General features: G+C 31.1%; 2 protein-coding genes across 8 annotated transcripts; one reads left to right on the forward strand and one right to left on the reverse strand.

Annotated features, from left to right (window-relative positions):
- The first annotated feature begins 674 nt into the window (after positions 1 to 674).
- LOC112795986 (probable carboxylesterase 18) lies at positions 675 to 1,919 on the forward strand. Its single transcript, XM_025838222.3, has one exon. It carries the CDS (start codon positions 856 to 858, stop codon positions 1,834 to 1,836), a length of 981 nt encoding a protein of 326 aa, XP_025694007.1. The 5' UTR covers positions 675 to 855; the 3' UTR covers positions 1,837 to 1,919.
- Positions 1,920 to 4,660: 2,741 nt separating this feature from the next.
- Positions 4,661 to 18,828, reverse strand: LOC112795954 (protein PHYLLO, chloroplastic). Of its 7 annotated transcripts, XM_025838181.3 has the most exons (28): positions 18,385 to 18,789; positions 17,423 to 17,631; positions 17,077 to 17,194; positions 16,821 to 16,934; positions 16,622 to 16,723; positions 15,901 to 15,960; positions 15,699 to 15,767; positions 15,408 to 15,512; positions 15,136 to 15,330; positions 14,526 to 14,624; positions 12,904 to 13,464; positions 12,556 to 12,780; positions 12,085 to 12,387; positions 11,809 to 11,876; positions 11,071 to 11,229; positions 10,475 to 10,600; positions 10,278 to 10,400; positions 9,998 to 10,115; positions 9,602 to 9,757; positions 8,373 to 8,612; positions 8,088 to 8,255; positions 7,823 to 7,966; positions 6,939 to 7,400; positions 6,299 to 6,592; positions 6,060 to 6,217; positions 5,839 to 5,946; positions 5,325 to 5,577; positions 4,661 to 5,028 (listed from the first exon to the last, which is right to left on the reverse strand). In XM_025838181.3, the coding sequence occupies exons 1-27, from the start codon at positions 18,721 to 18,723 to the stop codon at positions 5,328 to 5,330; spliced, it is 5,073 nt and encodes a 1,690-aa protein (XP_025693966.1). In that variant the 5' UTR covers positions 18,724 to 18,789; the 3' UTR covers positions 4,661 to 5,028; positions 5,325 to 5,327. The 7 variants fall into 7 exon arrangements, 6 of the variants coding, with proteins under 6 accessions (XP_025693966.1, XP_025693980.1, XP_025693974.1 ...); XR_011874244.1 differs by lacking the exon at positions 4,661 to 5,028 and having other exon boundaries at positions 5,079 to 5,577; positions 6,299 to 6,601; positions 18,385 to 18,790; XM_025838195.3 differs by lacking the exon at positions 4,661 to 5,028 and having other exon boundaries at positions 5,079 to 5,577; positions 17,423 to 17,587; positions 18,385 to 18,828.
- Positions 18,829 to 27,362: the final 8,534 nt, after the last annotated feature.

Consider the following 27,362-nt stretch of genomic DNA (forward strand, 5'->3'; position numbering starts at 1 on the left):
TAATTTGTAGAAACACAGCGCCTCTGTCGGTGTGTGTCTTCTTCCCGACACCGTCTTCACCTCCTCCGATACGCCTTCGCTTTCTCCCATTCCTTCAAGTCTATTCTCATCGATGATACCACCATGCTCTTCTTCTTCGGATCCTAGCATTGTTAGCTTTTTTTTTTATTTGAGCCATATGCTTCACAACAGTGCCGTGTTTCGCTATAATAATAGTTTATTCTGTTTCTTCATCTTCTTCTATTTTAATGGTCAATTTAGGATGGTCATTTTAGTAGGTATACGGATGATTATTTTATTTTTATGTAGATGATTATTTTGATTGGATTGAGTTTAGTTATATATAATTAAAATATGTTAGATGTTCAATTCATTAGGTATGCGAATAATTATTTTTATCCTTAAGTGGATGGTTATTTTTATTAAAGGTGAGTGGCATGTGGCAAGTCAAGTAGCAACAGATGGTTATTTTTTTGAAATAACTAACATGATTTTTTATAAAATTTGAAATTTGAAAATTGATATGAAATAACTAAATAAGAATTTTTAAATTTATTATTTCGTAAGTAATTTTTATTTTTAACTCATATTAAACTAAATAAACAGCTAATTGTACACATTATACAAATATCTCATTGACTCCCAAGAGAAATCTAATATAAATTTTACCGTGACAAATTAACTCCACGTGCCCTTTTTGTTAAATGTGAAAACCAACTTATTAATACAAGTTTCCACTAAAAAAAGAAAGAAAAACAGTAATAACTAACCATAACAGAAACCAAAAGCGTTCGTTACTTTCCGCACTTGTCGTTACAGACTCACTCACTCATTCATTCTTAGTTTCTTACAACAATGTCGCTTCCATGGAAGATCAAGCTTATGGTCTCAGCCTACTCGCGCATCCGCAAAGCCTGCTTCCGCCATGACTTCACCATCAACCGCCGCCTCCTCAGACTCTTCGACCCCAAAACACCGCCCACCCCACCCTCCTCAGTCGATGTCACCGTCGACCCCTCCCGCGACCTCTGGTTCCGACAATACACTCCCTCCCACTCTACCGCCGCCGCCACTGCTACCGGTGACACTCTCCCCGTCGTAGTATATTTCCACGGCGGCGGATTTGCAACTAACTCTGCCAACACCGTGTTTATGGACTCGTTTGCCAGGCGCGTGGCCAATCACGTCCGCTCCATTGTGATCTCAGTTAATTACCGTCTTGCCCCTGAGCACCGCTGCCCCGCCCAATACGATGACGGGTTTGACGTCGTCAAGTTTCTTGACTCCGTGGACCCCACGCGCCTCCCTCCTGGCACTGATCTTGGCCGGTGTTTTATCATGGGCGATAGCGCTGGTGGGAATTTGGGACACCACGTAGTGGCACGTGCTGGCGCCTGTAAATTTGAGCGCGTGAGATTGCGCGGGCTGATTGCAGTTCAGCCGTTTTTTGGCGGGGAGGAAAGGACCGAGTCAGAGATCCGAATTGGGAACGGGGCTCCGGGTTTGTCGGTGGACCGGGCTGATTGGTTCTGGAAAGCATTCTTGCCGAAAGGGTCGAACCGGAACCATCCTGCCTCGAACGTGTTCGGGCCAAATTCGGCAAGATTTTCAGGCTCGAAATTCCCGAACACACTCGTGGTGATTGGTGGGTCCGACCCGTTGCAAGATTGGCAAAGAAAATATTGCAAGGGTTTAGAGAGTGCAGGAGTAGGAGTGAGGTTGGTGGAGTATCCAAATGCATTTCATGGGTCTTATGTGTTTGAGGATTTGCCTGAATCATCTTTGATGTTAGATGAAATTAGGGACTTCATGTCACAACAATTGAAGGTGACATGATTAACAATGTTACAGGCAGTCTGGCACCTTCACTTCTTAATATAATGGATTTTATATCAGATTATAAAATGATTCTTCACAAATATTAGTTAAAACTGTCAGTCATGAATTTCCATTTATAATAATTCATGATATTTCAACACTTAGTAGGATTGTTATAACGACGTGTTATTGAGGCACATTGTTTGGCTGAAACCACATTTAGCTGAAACCACATTGTTTGGCTTTGTTGAAATTAAGCTCAACCATATTTCTTTTTGAGCAACAATACAAAACTCAACCATATTCTTCCCAAATTATTTCTACTGTCAATCAAACACAAACCTTATTCAAATAAGGATGGCACACACTTGTCTTTTTACTTTTCAGTCCCATTTCCTCTCTTTAATAAGCTCACCTTTTCTCCTTCCACTCTTCAATGAGAAGGGAAGATAGAGATCTATAGGGGCTTCGAATTTTGCTAGGTAAAGCATTAAATGTTTTAAAGGCAATTTCCCAACCTTCTTTATTTGTACTTAAGTCATCTCTCTCTATCATTGAATTGAGTAGAATAACACTTCTCTTCCATTGAGAATTTTATTTATAGGAAGAATGAGGAATCTTATTGATTAACTTCCTTATCTGTGACTAAATAGGTACTTATTTAGAACCAGAGAAAGTATCCTTAAGTTACTTAAATTCCTATTAACAGGACATGAAGCTACCACCCAAATTACCTAAGACTGCGTTTATTTCCTGGAACTAGAATTGAGATTGAGGGATTAGGACTGAGTATAACTAAAATTTCAGTTCACATAACCTTTGCAGTGGTCCTTGCTTTAATAGCTACTAATGGTAAATTTTCTTTTTTAACTTTGCTTTATTTTTTAGAACATATTAGAAAGTTTATATAAAACTCTAATCTATTTTTAATATATAAAAGTAGATACATAAGCATGTACCATATTATTTTTAAGGCATTTCTTTTTTCCTACTAATGCCATGTTAGTAATATTACTTACTTGGTACAATTTTAGAATCAACTACTCAATTATTGCTAAATCAAATATTATTTTCAAATAAGCAAAAAAATAAAATATACAAATAAAAAACTAAAATATAGAATCCAATAACTTTGTAACCTCCAAATACATTGAATTCATATTCCTATATTTATTATATCTTACCGTTATAAACAATACAATAAATTTATAACCGCAACAATTAATTTATAAATTAAAAATTTAAAAAATGAAATTATATTTTATTATTATAATTATGTTTATTATAATCATTTTAATTTTTACCAATGAGTTATACCTTAAATGGCATAGTCTTCCATATTGATCGCGTCTGTATCTTTGGTAAAAAAAATCATTTTAATTTTTAGAAGTAACATTAGGTACAAAGAACTATTATTGTAGTTTTTACTTATTATTAAAAACAAATTCTATTTTATTTTACCAATATAAATTTTGAAAAGAATATTTGAAAACTAAAAAAAAAAACAAATTTATTAAAAAAGTATCAAAACGAAACCAAAAAATATGATATTAGACATACATTTTCATATTAGATACAAATAAAAAACTAAAAATAAAATCCAACAAATTTGTAACTTCCAAATACATTGAATTATTTATTATATCTTACCATTATAAACAATATAATAAATTTATAACCGCAACAATTAATTTATTAATTTTTATAAATAACTCACTAAAGGTAATAAACATCCATATTACAAATGTCATAATAATATTATTAATCATAATAAATTTTACGTTATGGGTGTGTGTGATTTGGGGAATTATAAATAATTCCTAGAAATTTTAAGATGGGAATATCATATGCCTATGTGTAGTTCAAAGTTTAAAAAGCTATTTTCAATCAAGTTTGATTCTAGAGAATCAAAATTCCATCATTTCAATTCTCACCTTCTCCTTGGGTATATTTGATTCCCATGCGAATGGAATCTTTGTAACAAAGTAATACTTGAACCACACACACCCTATAAGTATTTAAATTTCATACCATTTAAACTACATATATAAGTCTCTTATCACTATTCCTTCACATAACATCAAATTTAGCACAAAAAAAAAAATTATTTTCGAACTACAATGAGAATCTGATGATCAGGTATGACAAAAAAAATCACAACATGCATCATATATTCATACTTACTCAAATACTATATACCTAATGATAACATAAATTGAATATTAGAATAGGAAAAGATCTTCACAATTTTAGCAACTATAAACGAAATTGGTGACAAATTAGGATGAAACTATGTTAAATGTAAAAAGTGTCAGAAGAAAGCATATAAAAAAAAGAAACTACATTTGTGGCACATGTAATCAAACACCACAATATCCAATAATAAGGTAACTCTATATACTTTTCATAATCTCATCTATCAAATTATTAGTTGCTAGCCCAATAATTATTTTAGGTTCAAAATTCAATTAAAGATTTTATATCAAAGTGTTACAACAACTTTTATACTATTTGATGGCGACGCAAAAAAATTATTGGGCACAACTGCTTTAAATCTAATGACATTTCAGAAAAATAATGACATTGAAGCACCACCTTATCAAGAGATTAAGGAGAAAGAAAACCATACAAATTCAAAACACATCTTCGAAAGAAGAACATACATACAAAGATGGAACCAAATAACACAATAGAAAATGCATCAAACTCAACAATTCATAAAGAACATGTCTTCGCAATAACCTACGACAAAAAGAAGAAAGCACCAACTCTAACAACCAACAAAAAAAAGGAGGACAAGCACCACATAAGATGACTAAGTCCATCAACTAAAACAAATGCAAAAATCAAACTACCAAATAAAAATGTCACTTTGTATAACTCCAACATCCAAATCTTTTGTACTACAAATTATTTAAAATAAAACACCTTTTAAATTTAGCTTCAATTTATACATATTTAATTTATTTCTACAAAATATAACAATTTTTAATATTTATTATATACTATCATTAATTTATCGTCCCGCGCATCGCACGGGTCTCATTCTAGTTATATTAAAATTGTGCATATGATATCTTTTAGAGGGTTTGGAATCCCAAGGGTACCAACAAACATGAGTATTAAATGTGAAGTCCAAGATGATTGCAAAATTTTAAAAATCCTTTATGCTCCATGGAGAACTTTGTGTAAATAAGGCAAATGGGGTTGCTGTCCATCAAAGAAAACAAGCAAAAAAATATCATCATAACAAAATCAACTGGGAAAAACAAGGATAAAGTAAATGTGTCATTGAGAATGTAATTGAATTATAAGCCGCAAGCTATTGAAGTATTTAGCTTGTGGTCTATAGTACAAAATTATTAAATTCAGTAAGAGCTAATACTGAATATCAATTATATGAGCTTGCATAAAGCTGTACTATAATTAACATGTTAACATCTTTAACAAGATACCATACTATGTTCTAATCATCATCAAACTTGTTGGACATCAACAACACATACCTTTCAGAGTGTAGTTAGGAATCGTCTCAAGGCGGAAACTACAGGAAGCGGGTTCTCCAAATGGACAGCATGGCCACAGTTGGGAATCTCAACCACCTCATGGATGTCTATATTCACTTTTTCTTGATTGCTCCCCACTCCGGAACGGACTGTGTTCATAATTTCTTGAGCAATTTTCTTAAATTTTGCATCCTTTTCTCCGTGTATGATAAGAAGAGGTGTTCTGCAATTTGGCAGATCTTTCCACAACGATCTGCAATGCATAGAGAGAAACCAACAGAGACAATAAAGTTCATGAATCTTCATAATGCCGAATTAAATTTTGAATATATCTTATATATACCAAAGGGTATTTTAATACTTGTGTCTATAAATTTATTCATTCCTAATCTATCTTGTCATGTGTTCATTCATCCAATATATCATTCCAATCTTTCTTGATAGTTAGCACTATATTACTTTTTAAGTTTAATATACCAAAGACGAAGCTAAGAGGAATGAACAATTAGCTTACGGCTGCCTTCCTATGCTTAATCCAGACAACATCTTGGCAAGACTCTGCAGGTCTTCATGTTGCAAGCGATTAGCAGTGATTCGTGTGAAGTGAGGATGGCTTCTTAAGCTGTATGATGTAAAAGGGAACGAAGGAAAATGGAATGAAAAGTATGCCATATAAGTCTAATAAGATCAGCCAAAATCACTGCACATTCTAAAGGTTTAGAACAAACAAGTCACCTTTTCCACAGATCTGCTGCATACCAGGAATTGAGAAAAGATTCTAAACCATGAGAAATGATAGAACTTGCTCTGGAGTCATCTTTAGCTGCACGGATTTTTTGTGATAATTTATCTTTTAATCCAGGGCTTCCAGATATTAACACAGCTCCTTTTATCTGACATAAATGTTCAAATTGCTGATCCATAGTGAAGAAAATTTGGAAACAAAGATAGTACATTGAATGCCACCGCCATACCTTACTACTGAATCTGAGTGCAAGATACAATGCAATCCTAGCACCCATCGAATACCCAACTAGTGTAACTTTTCCTGGAGTTATATGATGTAATAGTTGATGGAATATATTAGCTATTATTTCCATTGACAACAATGGTTCCTCACAAGCATCATTCACACCATGTATTATTGATTTTCCATGACCAGGAAGATCCACTGAGATGCATCTTGCTGATCCAGAAAAGCTCTTCATGATAGGACTCCAATCTTCACCAGCTCCAAGGAAACCATGAAGAAATACTAGTACATTGTCCTACATTTGCTAAATCAGACATAATCAGATCTGTATGCAGGAATCAGATTTACTTTCTAAACACAAAAAATGAATTATATTTTATGACAATAGATTTCCCCTTCAAAGAAGAAAATGGTCAAGGTGGATTTTAAAACTAGTCATACTAGTCCAATTATTAGTGTCTTAGCATCAGTAAACTAGAATATGTTGCAATAATTATGAATATTTATGTTAGCATGTTACAATCCAAAATTGTGCATCTAAGATAATAAGAAAATGTTGGCACAAGTGAAATGTTTAATAAAGATTTCTTTTCTTGTTTTAAAAAGATAAAATGAATATGTATGGAGGCTTCTGTACTTACATTTGTCTTTTGGCCAGTTTCTTGAACCTCAAAAGAACAAGATAAACTACTAAGCTCTAATTTCAGTTGGTATTTAAGAACTTGCTCCTCATCAATAATATCACATATGACATTTTGGTTGATTTGGAAATTATGTAGCAGCCTACTAGCATTTGGTACAGATGCTTCAACAATACCACTATGTGGATTACGGCCAATTAAAACTGGATTAATTGTTGCATCTTCCTTTAGCCAACGGTAGGTTCCAAGACCATGGGCTACAGAAGAAACTTTCTTACCATGTAACTTGTTCACTGTATCAAAACTTAGCATATCAAGATAACTAGAAAACTGTGCATACGCAGATAGACTTAGACTGCTTTCAAATGCAGCACTGACAACAGCCATCTTCCCCAGCTGGTGTGCCCATCGTCCAATTAATGCAGCATTCTCAAAACCCCCAACAATACTTGGTTTGATAACCTGAAAAATAAAATATAAAATCATAAGACAGAATTGGAATTCTAGATAGAAGTCATCAGTTCATCATTAGTAAGTTGGAGTATTGTGCACTTCTTTAAAGGAATCATAAAATAAATTCTGTTAGAATCAATAATACTCTCCAGCTTAGCCACTATCATATTCAACATCTATACACACCAACTTAAGGTGAATAATAAATTTGTTCTTTTCCAAGTTTGTATTACTGCTGAGCATGAATAACATAGGACCAAAAATGGATTGGTTGAGCTATTAGTTAATTTATTCTAAAGAAATGTAGCATTGCAGCTTGATACTGTAACTTTGTGAATCCTAGTAAAAGAGTCCACATAATGCCTCTACCTCATACTGAAAAAAATTAAGAATACCCAGCTCCTAAAGTATCCATTATAAATTCAACTTACAACAGCAACTATTCCCGGATGAGTAAATTTTACTAGCGTTCCCAGGGGATTTTCTTGAATTTTATCTATGGTCTCATCTAGTGCAACAGGTAAGCCACTTTCTTCACAGAACTTGACTATATCGTCTTCATCCTGAACAGGCTCCTGCAAAGGTGATATTAAAAAAAAAGTTATTAATACATTGCAAATATGCAACAAGAAATATAGTCAATAGTAAAAATTAAAAATGAGTGCAGAAGTTATGAAGAATGTGAACTTAGTCTACCTCAATAAACTGTAAGTTGCAATCCTTAACCAAAGAGCTGAACTCCATAGCTTCTTCATAAGTCCACTTCCGATTTGCATCAGCTCGTATGATTATCTGGCATCCGACTTTCTTTCGCACCTCTTTTATTACCATGGCATCTTGCGTTGGGTTATACCGACGTGCTACCTGTATAGCATTATAACCTGTTAGCTTTATACTTCTCTAACCATTGATCTACATATAAAATGAAGCAGAGCTGAGAGATTTCCAGAAAGAAGTCAAAACAATAGAAAACTAGCTTACCTTGAGTTTGATTGCAGAAAATCCTTCCTCGACTAATGTGGCAGCAACATTAGCAACGTCTGTTGGAGATCCATTTGAATCAAGTAGTGCACAAACCTGAACTGATGATGTTTCACATTCATCTTTTTCACTTATAGGAGGATGAAGTAGGTTCAACAAGTTGGAGCCTTTTGCAGCAGCTATGGCATTGAGGATAGCCATTTCCAAACCACATCTAACACTAGGAAAAATAGAAGATGGCTGCATCATAGAAAATTAGAACATGAAGTATACATCAATTCTGTATGTCATAATTTGATAACCTTGGTAATAAATAAACCATTAGTGTCGTCAACGGTTCACCCAACATATTAAGCTTCTAGGATAATTGGATCATGATATGGTAGCCAATCTTCTTTGACCAAGGGTGCTATTATTTATGCTGCTGTTTTTTTTTTTTTTTCTAATTTTAATTTTCCCTTCCCAAAAAGAAAGTCTCTCTTTTGATAGAGGCAGTACTTTTGAGGTTTGCATAATCTATTTGAATAAGCTTCTTGAGAAAGTTAGCATCAATTCCTATTGCTATTAAAAAATAAACAAAAATAAATAAATAAATAAAAATAGAGCTTCTTCTGATTCTATTGATATTTTAGAATGAACTTTTTTTGTTTTTTGGAAGCTTACCCAAACACACCAATATATATCTAGTGTTCAGTCCTCACAAATCCCACAATTCTAAGTTCATGAACAATAAGTAAGTCTTTTCCTCAGAGGCAAGTGGACCAACAATTCAAGTGCAAAGGACTCTGCTCTAGTGTGATGGGACATAATAGAGATGCAATAAAAACGTTTTATAAGAAAAAAAATTTACATAGTAGCTTAAGCTTTTTGGGAAAGCTGTTTCTTGATGACCTCATTGCCAATGAAGTAGTTCTTCTTAAATTTATATTTGATAACTCATAGGTAATAGGTACATTTTAAGGAGCGGTTTCGATTCATTGGATTTGGATAAGACTAACTCAAACCCAAACTAGCTTAAGGGGTTTTCAAAACACCTATACAACTTATCTCTAGTTGATGCAGAAATCTAATACTATTCATGTCAATATTTAAACATACCCTCAAACAAAATCCATTTACGAATAACCTTAATACCATGTCAAGGAAACTGTCACCCAAAAATTCAAGTTGGTTTTTGTTCACATAAAATGCCTAACCCTACGCTAAATAATGTAGGTGAGACAGCTTACCACAATTCCCAACTCATTCCAAATCCAATATGAAAATGTGCCCTTCAATAGAGAGAGGAAGCAACTAATATTAACTTGTTGCATGATATGAACAAGGAACCTAAGTTGATATTCTGCATCTACCAAATTTTCTCTGTGGATCTCAATCGGAGCAACCTGCTTGATGCCAACAACAAAACATCAAGTACATATTAGAGTAGATTTACAGGGGAATGGAAAAGAAATATTATGTTCCTCTTCTTGTCTACAGTATGCTTCACAACTGGTATGCATAACACCCAAGGGATGGGCTGTAATATGTATCAGCCCCTCACCAATTTATTTCTCTATGTGCTTAAGATTGGAAACATTTTAATCTAGATATGAAAGATGATATAATATCAGAGTGATACCAACCTCACCAAAACCAACACTTCCATCTTCAAGAATTAAAGATATGATAAATCCTTCTCTATAGAATTCATCATGATTATCACCAACAGATGCTGATGTTGGTGGTGCACTTAGTGCAAATCTGCAACCAAATCATTATACAAAATCCAAAGAAAGTAATCAAATGAAGGAAAGGTTAACAGTTAAATAGAAGTCGTCCCCCTCCCCGCAACTAAAAAATATATAAATAAAAAATAGCAGTGTCATTGGAGACTTGAATTTTTTGCATAATGTGAAAACTTACCTATATCTCAAACACTCCATTGTACGAATTTTGTACAAATAATGCTGATCTTTAATAGCACCGGGATTTGGGATGTACCTCATAGCATCTTTCACAGCACCCAGAGAGTGTTTTCTCAAAATACTGAGTCAAGATACAAATTCATGAGCAATGAAGTGATATCCATTAACTGAATCTTAAATCAGCAGCAGTGTTACCTGTGAAAATTAGCATTGGCATCGATTGAACTATCAATTTCAACCATACAATCCACTTGCTCATGTTGAGCTAAACGTAAAGCATCTTCAAATTCTGCCTTGGTCTTCACGTGCAAATGTTTGATTCTGCACGCATATTGATTTTTTCCCCTCATGAATAGTAGGATTGATTAAGCATAGACTATTATGTAAAGTCAATGGGAAAATTATCCAATTTCTAACAAAATATATAATTTTATGGTTATTTTCTTGCCATTATATATATCACAGCATTTCGGTTTGATGTTATGCTGACACCGGTTGCATAAGCAAAACCAATATTAGTTACCTCCCCAGTTAATTTCAGCACACAGATGATAGTTTAAACAAGTCACCAAAAAAAAAAAGATGATAGTTTAAACCTCATAAAACTACCTCGCGTTGCACTACCATCCAATGATAAATATTTTACAAGATTTCCACAGACAAAGTAGGTGACATTTTATTCAAGCAAAGAGTAGAACAAAGAAATGCAGACATATCTCAGACAAAATAGAATGATCGATGAAAAAAAAAAGGATCAAATAATTCCTACCAAAGTATATCTAGATTCTTACCCATGTGCCATGCATAGCCCTTGGATAAATATGTTATGAGAGGTATAGAAGTATTGATGAAGGATACTAGGCTCAACTTTATCTGCCAATGGAAGAAGACTGAAAATTGCTCCTCCGTGATTATTTACCACAAAAATGGTCATTGGTTTCCGTAATTTCCTAATTGTAGAGTTATTTTCAGAACATTAGCTACAAGTGATAAGTATAAACGGTAATCTTGTAACAAGAAATATGAAAGTTTTCCAAGTTTATCGTAGAAATAACTTAGAATATCTACAGAAAATATCTCATATCTTTAGGTAAGGGGTGGCCCTGTGCACAAGTCTCCCACAAGGTAAAGTCTAGGGAGGGTCGATGCAAGCAGCCTTACCCCTTATCTCCGACCCCCTACCACAAGGCTATTCCCAGTATTTGAATCCAGACCACCATGTCACAAAACATCAACCTTACCTTTACCCCAAAGTTCTCTTACTCTGGTAATATCCTTATGGTATCTTATAATATTTTGAGATGAGTTATTATGAGCAGTTTTTAGTCAATATAACGGCTCCATCTTGTTGTAACTTCTATAGGTCATATACTAAGGGAAGATTCTACTACTTTGTCCAAAAAGGTTCTACTTTCTCTTCAATGAAGAAACACCCAAATCTTATTTTATCTAGAGTCTGTGTGTCCACTTGTCCAACATAACATCGGGCAAAAGGAGAGACAAAAATGGTCAGAAGGATAAAGAAATACCTTTGATACAAAATTGCCAAACTGTTTATATCATGCAATAAAGAAATGTCTCCAACTAAGCAGAACACCTGATTGAAATTGTGAAATAAAAAGTGAAGAGAAAAAGAGATAATCAACCATACTAAACCAACTAATGGATGAAAAAAAACATTCATTTAGAATACAAATCAAAGAAAGATGAATTTAATACAACTGTAAAATTAGAAAATCATGCAGTGACACATTTCCACCAGCTAATATAAGTAAATTGATAATTCTGATAACATAAATAGCTACCCTTTTATTGCTTCCCACGGCAAACCCAATAGCCGTGCTAAGTAATCCATCAATACCACTAGCCCCCCTGTTACCAGCCACCCTCATCAAGTTAACTGGTAGGTCTGAGTTTAACATGATAGATGCAACACTTGGGTTGCTTGTAGACCAACCAAGTCCATACATATCTACATCACGAATGGGCATACTGTTACCAAGGAAAAGAGCAGACTCAGAAGAAAGAGCATCTGACATCATATGTGCCACATAAGGTTCAGTTAGGGAGCACTCAGCATTGATTTGAAACAGTATCTCCCATTCAACCTGCAGATCAATAAGTTTTAGAGAATGTTGCTAAAAATTGCCAGTAGCTGAATCTAACAAGATTATTACAAAATACAATAACTCCATCAAAGGAAAAAAAAAAAAAGAAGAAGAAAACGCTAATATCATCATACCAAGAAGTTAGTCTTATTTTCTTAGAATCAGTACCATTTTACTCAACAGTTGTAATGAAGTGCTCCATATGCGCTCTGTATGGGGAAATTCAGCCTTAATTAAAAAACCCACAAAATCAACAATGGTAGTTTGTATCCGGTGGGTTACAATATGTGATGGATCATGACGAAGTGGATGCTTGTCAACCATAATATATGGAAAAGGAGCACGCTCCTCTAGAATTTGACAAACTCGTTTGCTAGTTATCCTACTTCCCAACTGCTCCGAATAAACAACCAAAAAGAAAGACACACAAGTAAATGGACATTACTAGTACGTTCAAAAATGCATTCAGCAGAAATTATAGAAGGAAGTGGGAAAAGATTCATGAGTATTTGGTACCTGAATAACCACATCAATCTCCAACAAGCCCTTGACAGAATCCGAGAGTAAAGCATGATCAAGATTATCAATAAATAAAAAGTTTCTTTCAATATCAGGAAAAGAAGTTAAGATCTTTTTCAAGCGCAACCCTGACAAAATATCAGCAAAAACAGGCCAACAGAGGTGTTTAGCCAAAAGCAGCGCAGCCCACATCTCATCCTCTGTATGGATTGCACCAAATAATATAAGACCATGTTTGCCTTTTTGCATCAGGCCTATAACTTCCATCATTTCTCCTACAGCATCTATACAAGATGGTCGCATATGAATGTACTTGGTAAATGGTTCAGCATTACTGATCCAGAGGTCCAGCCCGTTTAAACAGCTTAACCTCCATTTACGTGGACTGCTCTCCAAAGGCTCTCTGAAAGGGCAGTTAATATGCACAGGACCACACGGTGAAGTTATTGCCCGATGTATAGCAGAATCAAGAGTGGTAAGTACCATATTCGTAGGAACTTGATCTGTTGGTGCAGGAAGATTGAAGAAATATCTCACATAAACACCAAAATGGTTCACCTGATTCCAAAGTTCAATGTGTACCATGAGTAACCAAGAAAAACAAGACACAGACATTCTTGAATTACAGCAATTAATCTTCAGACCAGTGTAACTAGTTACATTCTCGTTAAGAGACCAGAGCATCTAATTTTTGTAGACTTTCAGATTTAGTTAGTGAAATATATAATTCCCATCACAATAACAAATAAGAATATTTAACAACAATTAGTTGGTTCAAGTTAGTTGTCTCCCTTAGATAGGATCACAGGTTTGAGTCTTACGGGTGAAAAAGCTAGTGCTGAGCTCTACTCCCATAGTTGGAGTCCAATGGGCTCTGGATACCAGTATTTAGACCAAGAAATGAGGTGGCTGTGGGGTGAACCAAAGAAGATAGAGCACATCTTGGTGCAATGGTAAGTTGCTACCTTTAACTTGGTGGTGCAGGTTCAAGTCACATAAGCAGTCCCTTTACCTACATACAGGGAAGGGCTTCATGCATTTGACTCTAACCAAACCACAAAATCAGGAGCAACTTCTGCAAAATGCACACGACAATTTCTGGAACAAGGTGAGCAAGGTAAAAACAAAAAGGAATCAAGATAAAAGACTATTATAGAGAAGGTCTACAATAGAAAAAGTTTGACAGACAGCAGGAATCAGATTCTGCATAACAAATTATGAGGATTGGCAAAGATTTCTTGCCATAGAAAATGAGAAGGGACCAATTACATAAGATTCGGAGTCACTAGGAGGATTGTGAGAGAGGTCTCAGCAATACCCTAAGATTAAGTCTGTATCAGTATATTGTATCATCTTCTACCAATTATATGGGGATTTTCATTTTCTGTTTACCTTTGTTGTTCTTTTGGTGCAAACTTATCCACTAGTAGTTTTAGCTTCCTATATAATCCTATTTCTACTCTTTTATCACATAAATAAATAAACAACTATATATTTATCTTTGCCTCCTGGGCAGCCCTCCACACCTTGCCTCTTGATTTGGCATTTTTTGACCGCAAATTATTTAAATAACAAACAATGTATACCATGAGACTTTGAGAACATCTGAAGTTTTTAACCTGATCAATTGCCTGGTTGGCTCCACAATCTAGCAGCTCTGGAGGTCGATCTGCTGTAAGTAAAAGAAGTGGTACAAAATCTTGACTAGCCTCCACAACCTACATTTTTTTTCCGATAAAAGAATTTATTATGATTAAGAGAAGAATACTAGACATAGGAAGATGAGATATCAATAAGGCAAAGTTTTCCAAGATCTCAACATATATGAGAAATCCCCTAGGAAAACCATGACCTTTACATCAGGGCTAAAGTAAACCTTTACTGATCCAAAACCTTACGTGCATAACAAACTCAGGTTGCAAATCCCTCAGGAAAATGGTAACTACAACTTAAGTTGATGGAGCCTAACGTAACAACTACATGCATGAATACAATTAATTAATAAACAGCAAAGTAATGTCTGGCTGTACCAATCCTAGATCCCTCAACCAAAAAAAAAGGCACACAAACCCTAAAAGCGGTTCAATATATTTCTAGAACTCATGCATTAGTAGAAGCCCAAAGAATGACAACAAATGAATCACTAAGGTTAGGTCATCATTTATGCATTCAGGATACCAAATAAATCCAGGTTAGTTAAGAAGGGGGAAAAATGTTGGTTGATCTCACCGCAGGAAGAAGGTTCGAAACTGCAGTTCCAGATGATGTGATGACTACTGCCGGCACGTGAGACCCTCTTGCATATCCAACAGCATGAAAAGCAAGTGAACGCTCATCAAAGCATGAAATACATGTGATTAACTTGTGACTTGAAGCAGCAACAGCAAGAGGGGAAGACCGAGATCCAGGTGCTACACAAAAATACTAGAAAAAGAAAAAAATCACAAGCTTGAATCTATTAATGGAGAGAAGAATTATAATAATTTATTAGATCACCTCACCGTCAAACCCAGCCTTGAGCATTCTTCAACAACTAATGATGCCCATACAGCATTGATATTGGCACACTCAATTAGTGAGGATGATAATTTATTGGATTGATCCAACTGATAGTTAGAGACAGTAGACATAACATGAAAAGGCTTCAGCAATTTTTCCAACATTATAATAAAATTAGAATTAATAAGATATATCTATGCACATATTATAGTTCTTGTTTTATGTTTTGCAAAGGGATTGGATGAATACTTAATGTATGCATTTTCTGTATATACAGACAAAACAATGCATACCATGTTATTTGAAACGGCACGGGTTGCTGAAAGCCTGACACAGAATTGACTGGAAGATGGAGACTCTTTCTACAATAGAATCGAGGAAGACATTGAAAAATTATCATATGCAACAGAATGCAGAAGCAAAAAAGGATAGAAATACACACAAAAATGTGAACTTAATGCTAGTAAAGGCAGGAACAAGGAAAATACGGGATACCAGCTCCAAGATGTCAACCACGCTTTCTCTTCTTCCAGGTGTGATAGTGTTCATGTAGACCTAGCAGCTCATGCAGAAAAGCATACAACAACAGTCAATGCTCAGAACACACCAATCAGAGACTTGAAGCAAGCTTTAGATGGCCCAGAAAGCTCATAACATATATATTTGGAACAAAAGCATTATGCTAATATATACTAATATTAAAAAATACATAGGAAAGCAATAAATAAAGGAAAAACACTGGAATAATATACTTCAACCACTTTCAACTTATTTCAAAATACATGAAAGAGAGAGGAAAAGAAATTTTTTTACACTAAGCATCCCCTGAGATAGTGAATGCAAATGCCTTATGCAAGGAACAAATACTGTCAGAATAAAAAGAATATCCTATGATATCTACTATTATTTCCTTATTTGTTTGGATTAGGGTTTCCCTATGATGATAACTAGAGGTGAGGATTCCTCTCCTGTAAAGCATCACACCATATTCAGTAATATATCCATATATTTCAGTCCCTATTTTCTCCTCTTTTCTAGTTCCCTATCTAAACCTGACATTCTCATGAGATACTATATGTGTACATAAAACAAATAGGAAAAGTATAGGTAAATAATTCCTAACCAGCCAACTTTAAACAACTACAATTAAGGGAGAAACAACTATGTTATTTGCTACAAGTAAGACTTACATATTAGGAAGGAAATGAACTTATACCCTTGCAATAGCTCTATCTTCTACCAAATTCAGTTTTCTGAGGCCAGATCTTACGCTTTTAAGTTTCAATGTGTCACTACCAGACCCAGTATAACATGTAATCTGCACAAAACGAAACATGACATCAAGGATAAATACAGAAGGAAGTAGACCAAAAAAAAAAAAGGTCCCAAAAATACATTTAAGGCATGCTTGGGACCTGGTTTAGAGAAATTTCAAGTGAATGAAGGGCTTCCTCAAAAGTGGGGGAAAAGTCATTCCATGCTAGTGTCACCGTCAAAATGGAAATGCACTCCAACTCATCTAACTCAATCTGTTATGATGGTATTACAGTTTAAGCAACATCACATTAGTGAGACAATAAGAATACATGCTAAACAATTATTCTAAAAAATACAGGAGGAAGAACTGAAGAAGACAGTGAGATTGTTTTCAAATTCCAATAATAACTTTACCTCAGGAATGAAAAAATAAAAAGAACCATCCTCAATATTCATGGAAATCGAGTCACTATCAAAATTAATATCCACAAAACCGTAGGCCACTATATGTGTTGAATCAGAAGAGATGTACCTGCAAACAAATTATAAAAACAACAACTCAATTCTTTCTCAGATTTAAATCTGCAAGCATCTTTAGTGGCAAGTCAATATAGCCTCTCAAACATGACTCCATCACCCAAGAGCCTGTCCTTTAAAAGGCCAGCTTTTAACCAAAGATTGGATCGGTCTATATGATGTTTTCACGCAACTAATAAGAATTTTACAGAACCAGAAGGAATGAAGACCAGGTTGAACCAACCTTTTGATCATACTAGGCTTTCCACTGGATGAACGTGAAAAAGACACAGCAGAGCCAATGCCAAAGAGACCACGGCTTCCATTCACATACAGCGATTTCAAGGTTGGATTGTCAACATTCTTTGACAGGTATATAAGAGGATACACTCCGGACAACTCCGGTTGACTGCAAAACCAATTCAATGCCTTAGGACTTGGAGGCACAGCCACCTGGAAAAGAAAATGACATCCACATAGCAATAATTCAGGAGTGCATCGTTTCAGCATTTCACCATAGACAACATTTTCCAAACTTTCAGCTGGTTTAGATGTCCTTACATTAAACTAAGAACTTCAATTTCATAATTAGGCTTTTAGGCTTTTGAAATGCAGGAGGAGTGTGAATTAACATACATGAACAATAATTTTAGACAGGCTTTTAACTAATTCCACAACCTTTGCATGACACTAATTTCATCAAAAACCAAAAATAAAATAAAACTAAGATAACGATACCAACTCACACTGCCATTCTGCCAATGCTCATTGTTTACTGAAAAACAAACAATTTTGCAAAAACAAACAAACAAACATACCTGAATGATCCCTTCAAAACACAAATTATCCTTGCAAAACAACGCATATTCCATAAAAAAATATATATCTAAATCTAAAACTGAAACGAAAATAAGAACAGCAATCACTCCACCACTGCTAGTTGTAATTCAGTGTCAGAGCTTCCTTCGAAGCTACATTAGTTAGCACAGCTTCATAGTTAGTTACTGTCATCACGTGCTGTTAGTTGGTTAGTTAGTTAGTTTCAGTTACTGTCACGTGATGTTAGTTAGTTAGTTACAGGTGCAGTTTGTTAGATTCAGTTAGTTTCAATAACCGTTAAATTCTCTGTGACTGTCTCTTTAGTCACGCTTTCTCGCATTTTCTCGTATTTCATCGTTCTAACACTGAAACGAACAAATTTGATACCTGAAACCTAAGGAATCCGGTGGAGCTACGAGGCGGCGAAAGCTTCAGCGTCTCAACGGCATCCTTGATTTTCCGAAGGCCTTCCTCCAAAGTCACCGCAGGGGGAAGAGTCCGCGTAACGCAGTGCTCAAAAACGACGTCGTTCTCCTCAATGTCGCCAGATACTGGAACCGGACCGTCGAACTTCGCTCCTCCTCCCATTCTGGCGTGGGCGGCTACTGTTCTCATCGGCGGCGATGGTCTCCGGCGTGCTCCGACGAAGATGAAGGGAGAAGAGGAAGGAGAGAGAATGAAGAATGTAGGTACACTGGAAAATCTCGCGGCAGTTAACGAAATCATTTGGCGGATTAGTGAGAGAGAGAATGAAGGAAAGTTGTAATAAGAACTGAGCAGTGAATACTGGATAGTGATGATAGAGTATCTCTTATTATGCAATTGGATTTTGCTGACGTGTTAGAAAATATTAGGTCTTTAACGTTAAAAAAATAAGATATAAACTCATTATTTTCTTGCCGATTTATTATTTAATATTTTTAATTATTAATTTCATATAAAAAAATATATGTGAATTTTTACTAAAAATTAAATAGTATGTTCAAATTTTTAATATATTTATGGATTATAAAGGAATTAAAATAATTAATTATTAAATTTTACTATTAAAAAATTTAAAATATATAAATAAGGATAAAAACTAAAAAATAAAAAAGAATGAAACTTTTTATTTAAACTTATATTTATTTAGAAAATATTTGAAGCCTTTAACTAATAAAAAGCACATGATTCAAAGAAAAAGCATATCATGTTGCGATAATCAATTATTAGCCAAACATATTTTTCCTATGTTTTGTAAATATAAAAAGTGAACAAGAAATATATAGAGACATATTGAAAATTAAACTAAGCTTGTGAATTATTAATCAAGTTGAAGAATTTAAGTTGAATTAAACTTTTTAGAAATTGTTAATTAAAATGTTCATAAATAATAAGGTTACTTATTCAAGTTTGATAACTAATAATAAAGGATATAAATTTTATGAAAAAATAGATAAAAGTTGATCAAGTTGCTAAATTGAGAGGCTTTGAACTTAGTCAAATTAAATTACACTAAAAAATGACATAAAATAGTATATATTATAACGTTTCTATAAAATCACTCTAATATCGTAGGTATTATAGCATTGTTTATTGTTGTCGTAATTAAGTTTTAAAATGTCACTATTATCACCTTTATTTATATATTATATATAAACTCAGCTCTAATCTATTTCTTATTATACATTAAAACATTATCGTTGTGTGATAAAAAGGTTAAATCGATGTCACGACGATCTTTTTTAATTACAATTTTTTTCAACGACGACCTCTTCTGGTAACATCTCCTCTAACAATGATCTCTTCGAACATCTTCTCCAATAACAGTCTCCTCCGACGATGTTCTTCTACGTCGATAATCTCATCCATTGAATTATTGTGTTGAGTTTTACTTCCAACAAACTTGTAAGACAGATTCTTTTCTCTTTTTTTCTTTATTCTCTTAAAAATATTTCATTTTAATTCCTTTGATCTCTTGAATAATTAATTGAAAATTTCGGATATACCTCTTCTTTAATCTAAATTTAAACTAATAACAAAATAGAAAATGGCAATTGAAAAATCCAAGTAATTAAAAAGTTCCGCGCTTAAAAAAAATATTTATAGCTTATTAACATCATAATCAATATTATTATGGTTTTTTAAAAACTGTCGTAATAATCAGAATGACACTTAGAATAAAAGTATTTTTTAAAAACGCCGATTTTAAAAATAATTGTGATTTAAATGTTGTAAATACCTAAAAAATTGTCATTTTAACTATTTTTTGTAGTATTCGAATATAACAACTATATATACAAGTTTATAAGTGTGGAATCATATAGAATTTTACATTTTTCATCACCAATTTTAAAATATCTTAGTAATTAAATGTCTTAGATATTAAAATTTGTTATAATTGTTTGCCTATAAATATTATTTATATTGTAACGAGTACAACTAAAATTTTAATAATAATTATTAAATTAAACATTGTTACAATGAATATTATAAAAAATTGTAATGTACTCGTTACTAACCTATCATATAATAAAAAATTTTAAACTTTATAAAATGTAATTTTTTCATAGACTCGTATTATCGAATTAATTAAATTCGATTTAGTATTGACTCCATATAGATATAATTGTTGATGTATTAAAATAATTACATGGATTAGATTCATGCTATGGAAGTGATATTTATAATTTTTTTATATTTTTTGTAGTATATTTTTTATATTATATAATATTTTTTCTAATATTTTTGGCAAATATTTCACTAATTTAATAATTTTAAATACTAAAAACTAAATTCTAAATTTTAAATTTTATAATTATTTATATACGTGAAGGCTTCATAATTCGAAGCAGCCAACTTCGATCATACTCATGCATAATTCGAGTCTATCTGATTTAAACTACCCTTCACTACATGTTTTCACTATAATTTAAATTTGGGTGATTCGAACTACTAAGACTGCAAATTCCTTCACTAATTTGAACAAGATTGATTCAAATTACTAAATATTTTTGTTCGAATAGAGTTGATTCAAATTATATAAAAAGATGCTTTTAATTGGTCTATGTCTTATTTTTTTTATTTGATTTAATCATGTAAAATTTTATGCAAGTTGACTTAACACTATCATTTGCTTAGAAGTTCATGTATGAGATTTTATTCAAGTGAAGTTCATAAATTAATATGGATTTAGATCGAGAATTATTAATTTCTCTCAATTAAGAGAGTAGAATAGAAAATATACATGTATGTTATTGTTGCAGTATTTGTTCTTCTTTTTAATATTGAGATTATATTGTGTTGTTATTGAAGTGTTTATGTGAATAAACAATATTAGGACTAATTAATTATGAAGTTTATATTGATAAAGTAAAAAATAATCCAAATAACTGCTTCCCCTCTCACTTTTCCTTCTTTATCATTTTTAGAAAATCGAAGTAAGTTTGGCATGTGCCTTCCTTCCTCTTATTAGGTTAGGCATGTTAATAATGAGTTAAGACTTAACCAACCTGACTATATATTTGGCTGCCAAACACGTTGATAGTGATAATTATTAGAGTACTATCTTTTTTAGCAATTCAACTAGGTATTCTTTAAAAGTGGTACAATATTCAACCTTTTATTACAATAATTTAAAAAATAAATAAAATAAAAACATTTAAAAATTATAAATAAATTTAGTATCTTTTTAAAATTAAATATACATTTAAAATACAAACTAACTATAACTGAAATTTAAATTTTAAATTTCTGTTTTAAATTTAATATATTTAATTATTAATATATTACGATTTAAATATACATATAAAAATCAAATTAGTTAAAATCAAAATTCATTTTTCTATATATTGTGAAATACTCATAAACTTGTGTTGGCGCTGCTATTTCTTGGTCTATAAATGGAAGCAGGCAGCCTGGACATCAATTCCTTGATTTCTCTTCTCATTAACCCCTCTCTTTTTTTTTGTGCGTTTACAGTGCTTTTTACTTTTTTTTTCTTCTCATAGATATTTTATTCTATTTTTCTCTTTCTTCATTTTTTTTCTTTGTCATTTTAAGTTTTATTCTGTTGTTTTTCTATTTTTTTCATCACTTTTAAAATGCATTCTTATAATTTTATATGTGTTTATATTGTTTATTATGTTTTTGTGTACATATATAAATTTATATTTTAATTTTGGATGTGTTTACTTGTTTATTATGTTCTTATATATATATATATATATATATATGCTTTTTTACATGAATTTTGGATGTGTTATAAAATATTTAGAGTGCATTCTTATAATTTTAGATGTGTATTTAAATTCAATTGTTTCTGTTTTTAATATATAATTTAGAACTACAATCACAATAATTTAGATGTATTAATACATAATTTTAAATATGTTTATGTTGTTTATTTAATTTTAGATGTGTTTTTGACATGAGTTTTGAAGTCTGTTTATGTTATTTTTTATTTTTTTCTCTATTAATGAAAGGTAACATAATTTTGGATGTGTTTATGTTGTTCTTGTTTTATTTTTTTTCTAATTAATTAAAGGTAACATAATTATTTTTTTCTGATTAATTAAAGGCAATATAATTTTGAATGTGTTTGTATTTAATTGGATTAGCTGAGTTTATAATGATATTCTAGTTTTAGATGTGTAGATAAAATACTAATGAGTTTTTTTATATGAAGCAGAAAAATTTTACTATATGAGAGAATAATATGGTCTCTACGAAAGAGAGAGAGAAAGAGTGTAAAGAGATTGGTGAAGATGACGTTATGAGAGAGGGAGAAAATAAAGGAAATGCTTTATTATAGTGATAAGAAGTTAGAGATTTTTTAGTTGATAAAGTTTAAATTGAAAGTAGTTCCTTAAAAATAGGAAATATGATTAATTAAAAAATTAAAATAATAAAATATTAAATTTAAAGACTGAATAAAGGCTGAATTTTATTGTACAAGTAGCATTTTTCCTTTTTTAGATATTAGAGTTTTTTTTTTTACAATTGTATAACTTATTTTTTTAAAAATAAATAAATTAAAAATTTTAGCGATTTTTCTGGAGTTCAGATAACTTTTTTTTAGTAAAAGGTTTTTTTGGTATAAAATTAATTTTAATTTTTCGTGAATAAATTTATTAATATTTTAAACTTTTGTAATTAAAAATGATAATTTACTCATTAAATTAAAGATTAATCCATCGCGAATCTAAATTTTATTTAAAAATTTATCATTAATATACAAGGTGAAATTTAAAACTCTAATTACTTAAAATAAATTAATAAATTAATTATTCAACCAAATTAAGGTAGTTTACAAAAATACTAGTAGTTTTTGACGTTTATACATTTGCCACTAGCATTAAAACCTTTGGGGTGGAAAGGCAGAAATTTGGATCTTTTAAGGTGAGAAAATTGGTAAAATAAAGGATTAATTTTCATTAATTTTATAATTTTTATACAATTTATATTCTACTATTTTAATTTAGGATTGACTAACTCATCACTTTATTATTTTGCTAACTTTCTCGTTTCAAAAAATCTTATTCTAGAAAGCGGGTGGAGGAGGCTATTTTTTTTTTCTTTTTCACTATAGTATCTATCAGGTCGGAAGCCCAATGACTAATCTTTCGAGTACTGTAGAGACACAAAGTAGGCAATCTTCCCAAATAAGTAAGCTTCATTTTCATTCTCTAGTGAATATCGAACCTAAGAAAGATAGTTAAAGAACACAAACCCTTATCCATCTGTGCCAACTCTTTTTTGGTTTGCACCAGGATATTCATCAGGCCAGAAATTCAATGACTAATCCCGTGAATACTACAGAGACACAAAGTGGACAACCTTCCCAAACAAGTAAGCTTCATTTTCATCCTTTAGAAAATATCAAATCCGAAAAAGATGGTTAAAAAATACAGACCCTTATCTATCTTGGCAGAGGCCACATTAATAATTTGGATAATCAATTTGGGCCGGTAACTTTCGAATGAAGCCCACAAAATATTTCTGTGGGCTGTTCATTATTGAAGTGTTAGTCATACTTTTTGTTCGTTTTGTGTACTCCTCGTAACAGAAACGAGAATGGAAAAGCCTCCAGACCAAAAATAAAATTAACTTGTGTATATCTGAACAAAAAAAAAAGTTGTGTACACTATGTCACTGTCAGCGTCAGCGGTCAGTCCTATGAAATTGTGAAAATCATACTCAAAAGTCTTTTTGTTTTTATGGGATAGTATCATTTCTTTTTTTTAATAATAAAATAAATATATATTTATCGATATAGACACATTTAAAAAAGAAAAATTAACTCTTATCATTTATTTCTATGAACGTATCTCGTTTGTACAATTAATAACTTAAGCAACAAAATTTTAAATATATATCTCGTTTGCTCGCAGGATAAATAAAAAAATTTTAAGTTGTATCTTGATATTAGTGTAAATATTATTATTTTTTAGGTTTAATTATTCTGTTGGTCTCTATAGTTTCGCAAAATTTTCAATTAGATTTATATATATTTTTTTAATTAAGTTCTTGCACTAATTTTTTTTTAATTGGGTCCCTACATTTTTTTCTTTTATTTAGGTCTCTATAACAATTTTTTTTGTTGGATTTCTATAAAATTAAGCCAATTACTATTAAGAGAGACTTAATTAAAAAAAATTAGTGTAAAAACTCAATTAAAAAAAATATAAAAACCTAATTAAAAATTTTACAAAACTAGAGGGACTAATAGAATAATTAAACCTATTTTTTATGGCAGTATATTTTTTTTTCTAGTCATATAAAAGTTTTTATTTTGTCATATATATCTTGGATTTTTTTTATCTCTTTCTATTTTTTGCATCTAAATGGGAAGCTTTTTAAGATTAGTGACTACACAATATATACATCACAAAAAGTTGTTCACCAAAAGAAATACATCATCACAAAAAATTAAATGCAAAACATTTATGGTAAGATTGCAAGGAAGCCTCATAATGTGAATCTACTTTGTGCATGGATTTTGGAAAAGAGAATAAAGTAGGGTTTGTCCCATTTGTAAATAAGAAACTTTTTATACACTACAAATCAATAATAGTTAATTTTTCTTTATATAAGTTGATTAACATAAATTAAAGATTTTTATCACTTAAAAAAATTAAATGAGTCCTTATAATTAAATGTAGAGTAAAAAATTTATATATATATATATATATATATATATATATATATATATATATATATATATATATATATATATATATACTCCATGGGAAAAAAAAAAGAAAGAGTTTCTCTTCCTAAATAATGGGAATAATATAATAAAGAAAATTAATATGACTCAGATGTCTTCAAATTCAGTCAAAAAGCACATTCATTGCCTCTCAAGACTTTTCAAATAATCTCTTTGGTGCTCATGAATGATGAGTGGCTTTCTTTGCTCTTTGAATAATGAAAAGCACTTTTAACTTAATTTCTTTTGGATGATATTTTCTCTAAGATCATGTTAGACTCAAGAGAGACTATTTTTTAATTTGAGCCACACATCCATATATAGAAGATTATATTCTGTTTTCCATAAATTGTTAATCACCCAATTACCTAATAATTATCTCAACAAGAGTTTTTCTTTTTGTTGTAAAAGATGAAAATAATTTCATGCATGTCATCATTTTTTATTTTTGTTTGAGTTTAGTTGATTAACATTAAATTACCCTTATTGTATAATTCTAAAAAATATTAGTGTAAAGAAATTATTAAAGAGAGTTATTATATATACTCTTGCTAATAAAAGTTATAACATTTTTTTTTTAATTTTAAGTGTTTGTTCCAAAAGTTGATCACAGAAAATAAAGTATTGTCAGAGAGAAATTATTGTTTAATTTATTTAATCACCGGCATATTTTTCCACTATAATTGAAATGGGCAATTGACTAAAATATCCAAACTCATGCATGTCACAAATAAATAGGTGATAATTGTGAAGGATAACAAAGATAAAGTTCACAATAATGGATCTAAAATTTTTTAAAGTGGTATCACATTAGTTAAAATTAACCATATATAATTTAATTAATAATACACAAATTATATATGTCATTATTAGTAAATTAACAATGAAATAATTATATTTAGATAATATGCATAATGTTTTAAATCTAAATCTCCTTATTGGTAGTGTTAGTATATATACCCCTTAATTAAAAGAATATATCAAACTAATTTAATGGAAATATTTTTATTTTCAGTAGATTATTCCATATGATAATACATGCTAATCTAAACCTTAGGTTATTCTGTTAGGTTAGAAGATAAAGCTAAGGATGATGCTAATAAAGAGATAATAATTTAATATTATTTATTTTATTTTATTTAATATTTATAATTTTATGTACATAATATTTATAATTATATAATTATATTTAATATTATTTGTTTATTTTAACAATAATTAATAAATAAATAATAATATAAATTTAAGTGTTTTATATTGATTTCTATTGTCCCGAAACATTTTTTATTTGAAGACAAATATGGTTGATAAAACAAAAAGCAAATTAAAACATAGACGCATATATATGGCGCATTATTAATTTTACACATAATGATGGCGTGCCCTTTATGCTATAGAATTAATTACTATCACTATTGATGTCACTAATGAAAATGGCTAAATTCTATGTGTGTGGATCACTTCTTTGTTATTGATATTCTTGGCGAATCCTCTTAATCATTTTAGTGGAAAACTTAAATGAAATATGAATTTAATTTTCATGTATAATTTTTTTTTGCAAAATTATTAATTCATTTATTTTTTTAGATAATTTTTTTTATAATAAAAGATTATTATTTTCTTGATGTAACAAAATATATAATTAAATGTATGCATATATACTAGAATTTTTATATTTTGACAACATATTAAAATTAAATTCATAAAATATATATCATGCGAATGAATTATTAAAGTCATAGATAATTTAACTAATTTATTCAACTTGGGATTAGATCAGATCTTTCTTAATATATACTTTTCATTGCGTGCAGGGTTCTCTTATTCTAAAGGTACCACGCAGTATGCAGCCACTTTTCATTAATTAATAATAATTATTTACAATAGATATCAACAATGAGATTACCATAATGACAAAGAAAAACCAAACGTGAAAAGATTTGGAGAATATCATATTAACTATTTAAACTAGATTAAATTATTTAAAATGAGTTTCTTATGAGTATGCATGGTTAATAATTAGGGCTATCTTGTAGATAATGCCAACATACATATATATATAAATATATTAATAAAATTTTATATAAGTATTTAACTATATATTGTTATATTAATAAAATAATATTTAACTTAATTATTAAATATTCGAGTTTATGTAAAAATAATCTAATCAGAA

The sequence above is a fragment of the Arachis hypogaea genome, chromosome 1, assembly GCF_003086295.3.
Source record: "Arachis hypogaea cultivar Tifrunner chromosome 1, arahy.Tifrunner.gnm2.J5K5, whole genome shotgun sequence".
In the NCBI taxonomy this organism is placed as follows: domain Eukaryota; kingdom Viridiplantae; phylum Streptophyta; class Magnoliopsida; order Fabales; family Fabaceae; genus Arachis; species Arachis hypogaea.

Bases quoted from the DNA above. Each gene is read 5' to 3' on its own strand.
- LOC112795986 (XM_025838222.3), top strand. From the start codon at position 856: ATGTCGCTTCCATGGAAGATCAAGCTTATGGTCTCAGCCTACTCGCGC.
- LOC112795954 (XM_025838181.3), bottom strand. From the start codon at position 18,723: ATGATTTCGTTAACTGCCGCGAGATTTTCCAGTGTACCTACATTCTTC. The intron at 8,613-9,601 runs GTAAGCTGTCTC...TCTATGATGCAG, and splicing joins GGAATGAGTTGGGAATTGTG to CCATCTTCTATTTTTCCTAG. The intron at 7,967-8,087 runs GTAGACTAAGTT...TCACCTTTGCAG, and splicing joins GCAACTTACAGTTTATTGAG to GAGCCTGTTCAGGATGAAGA.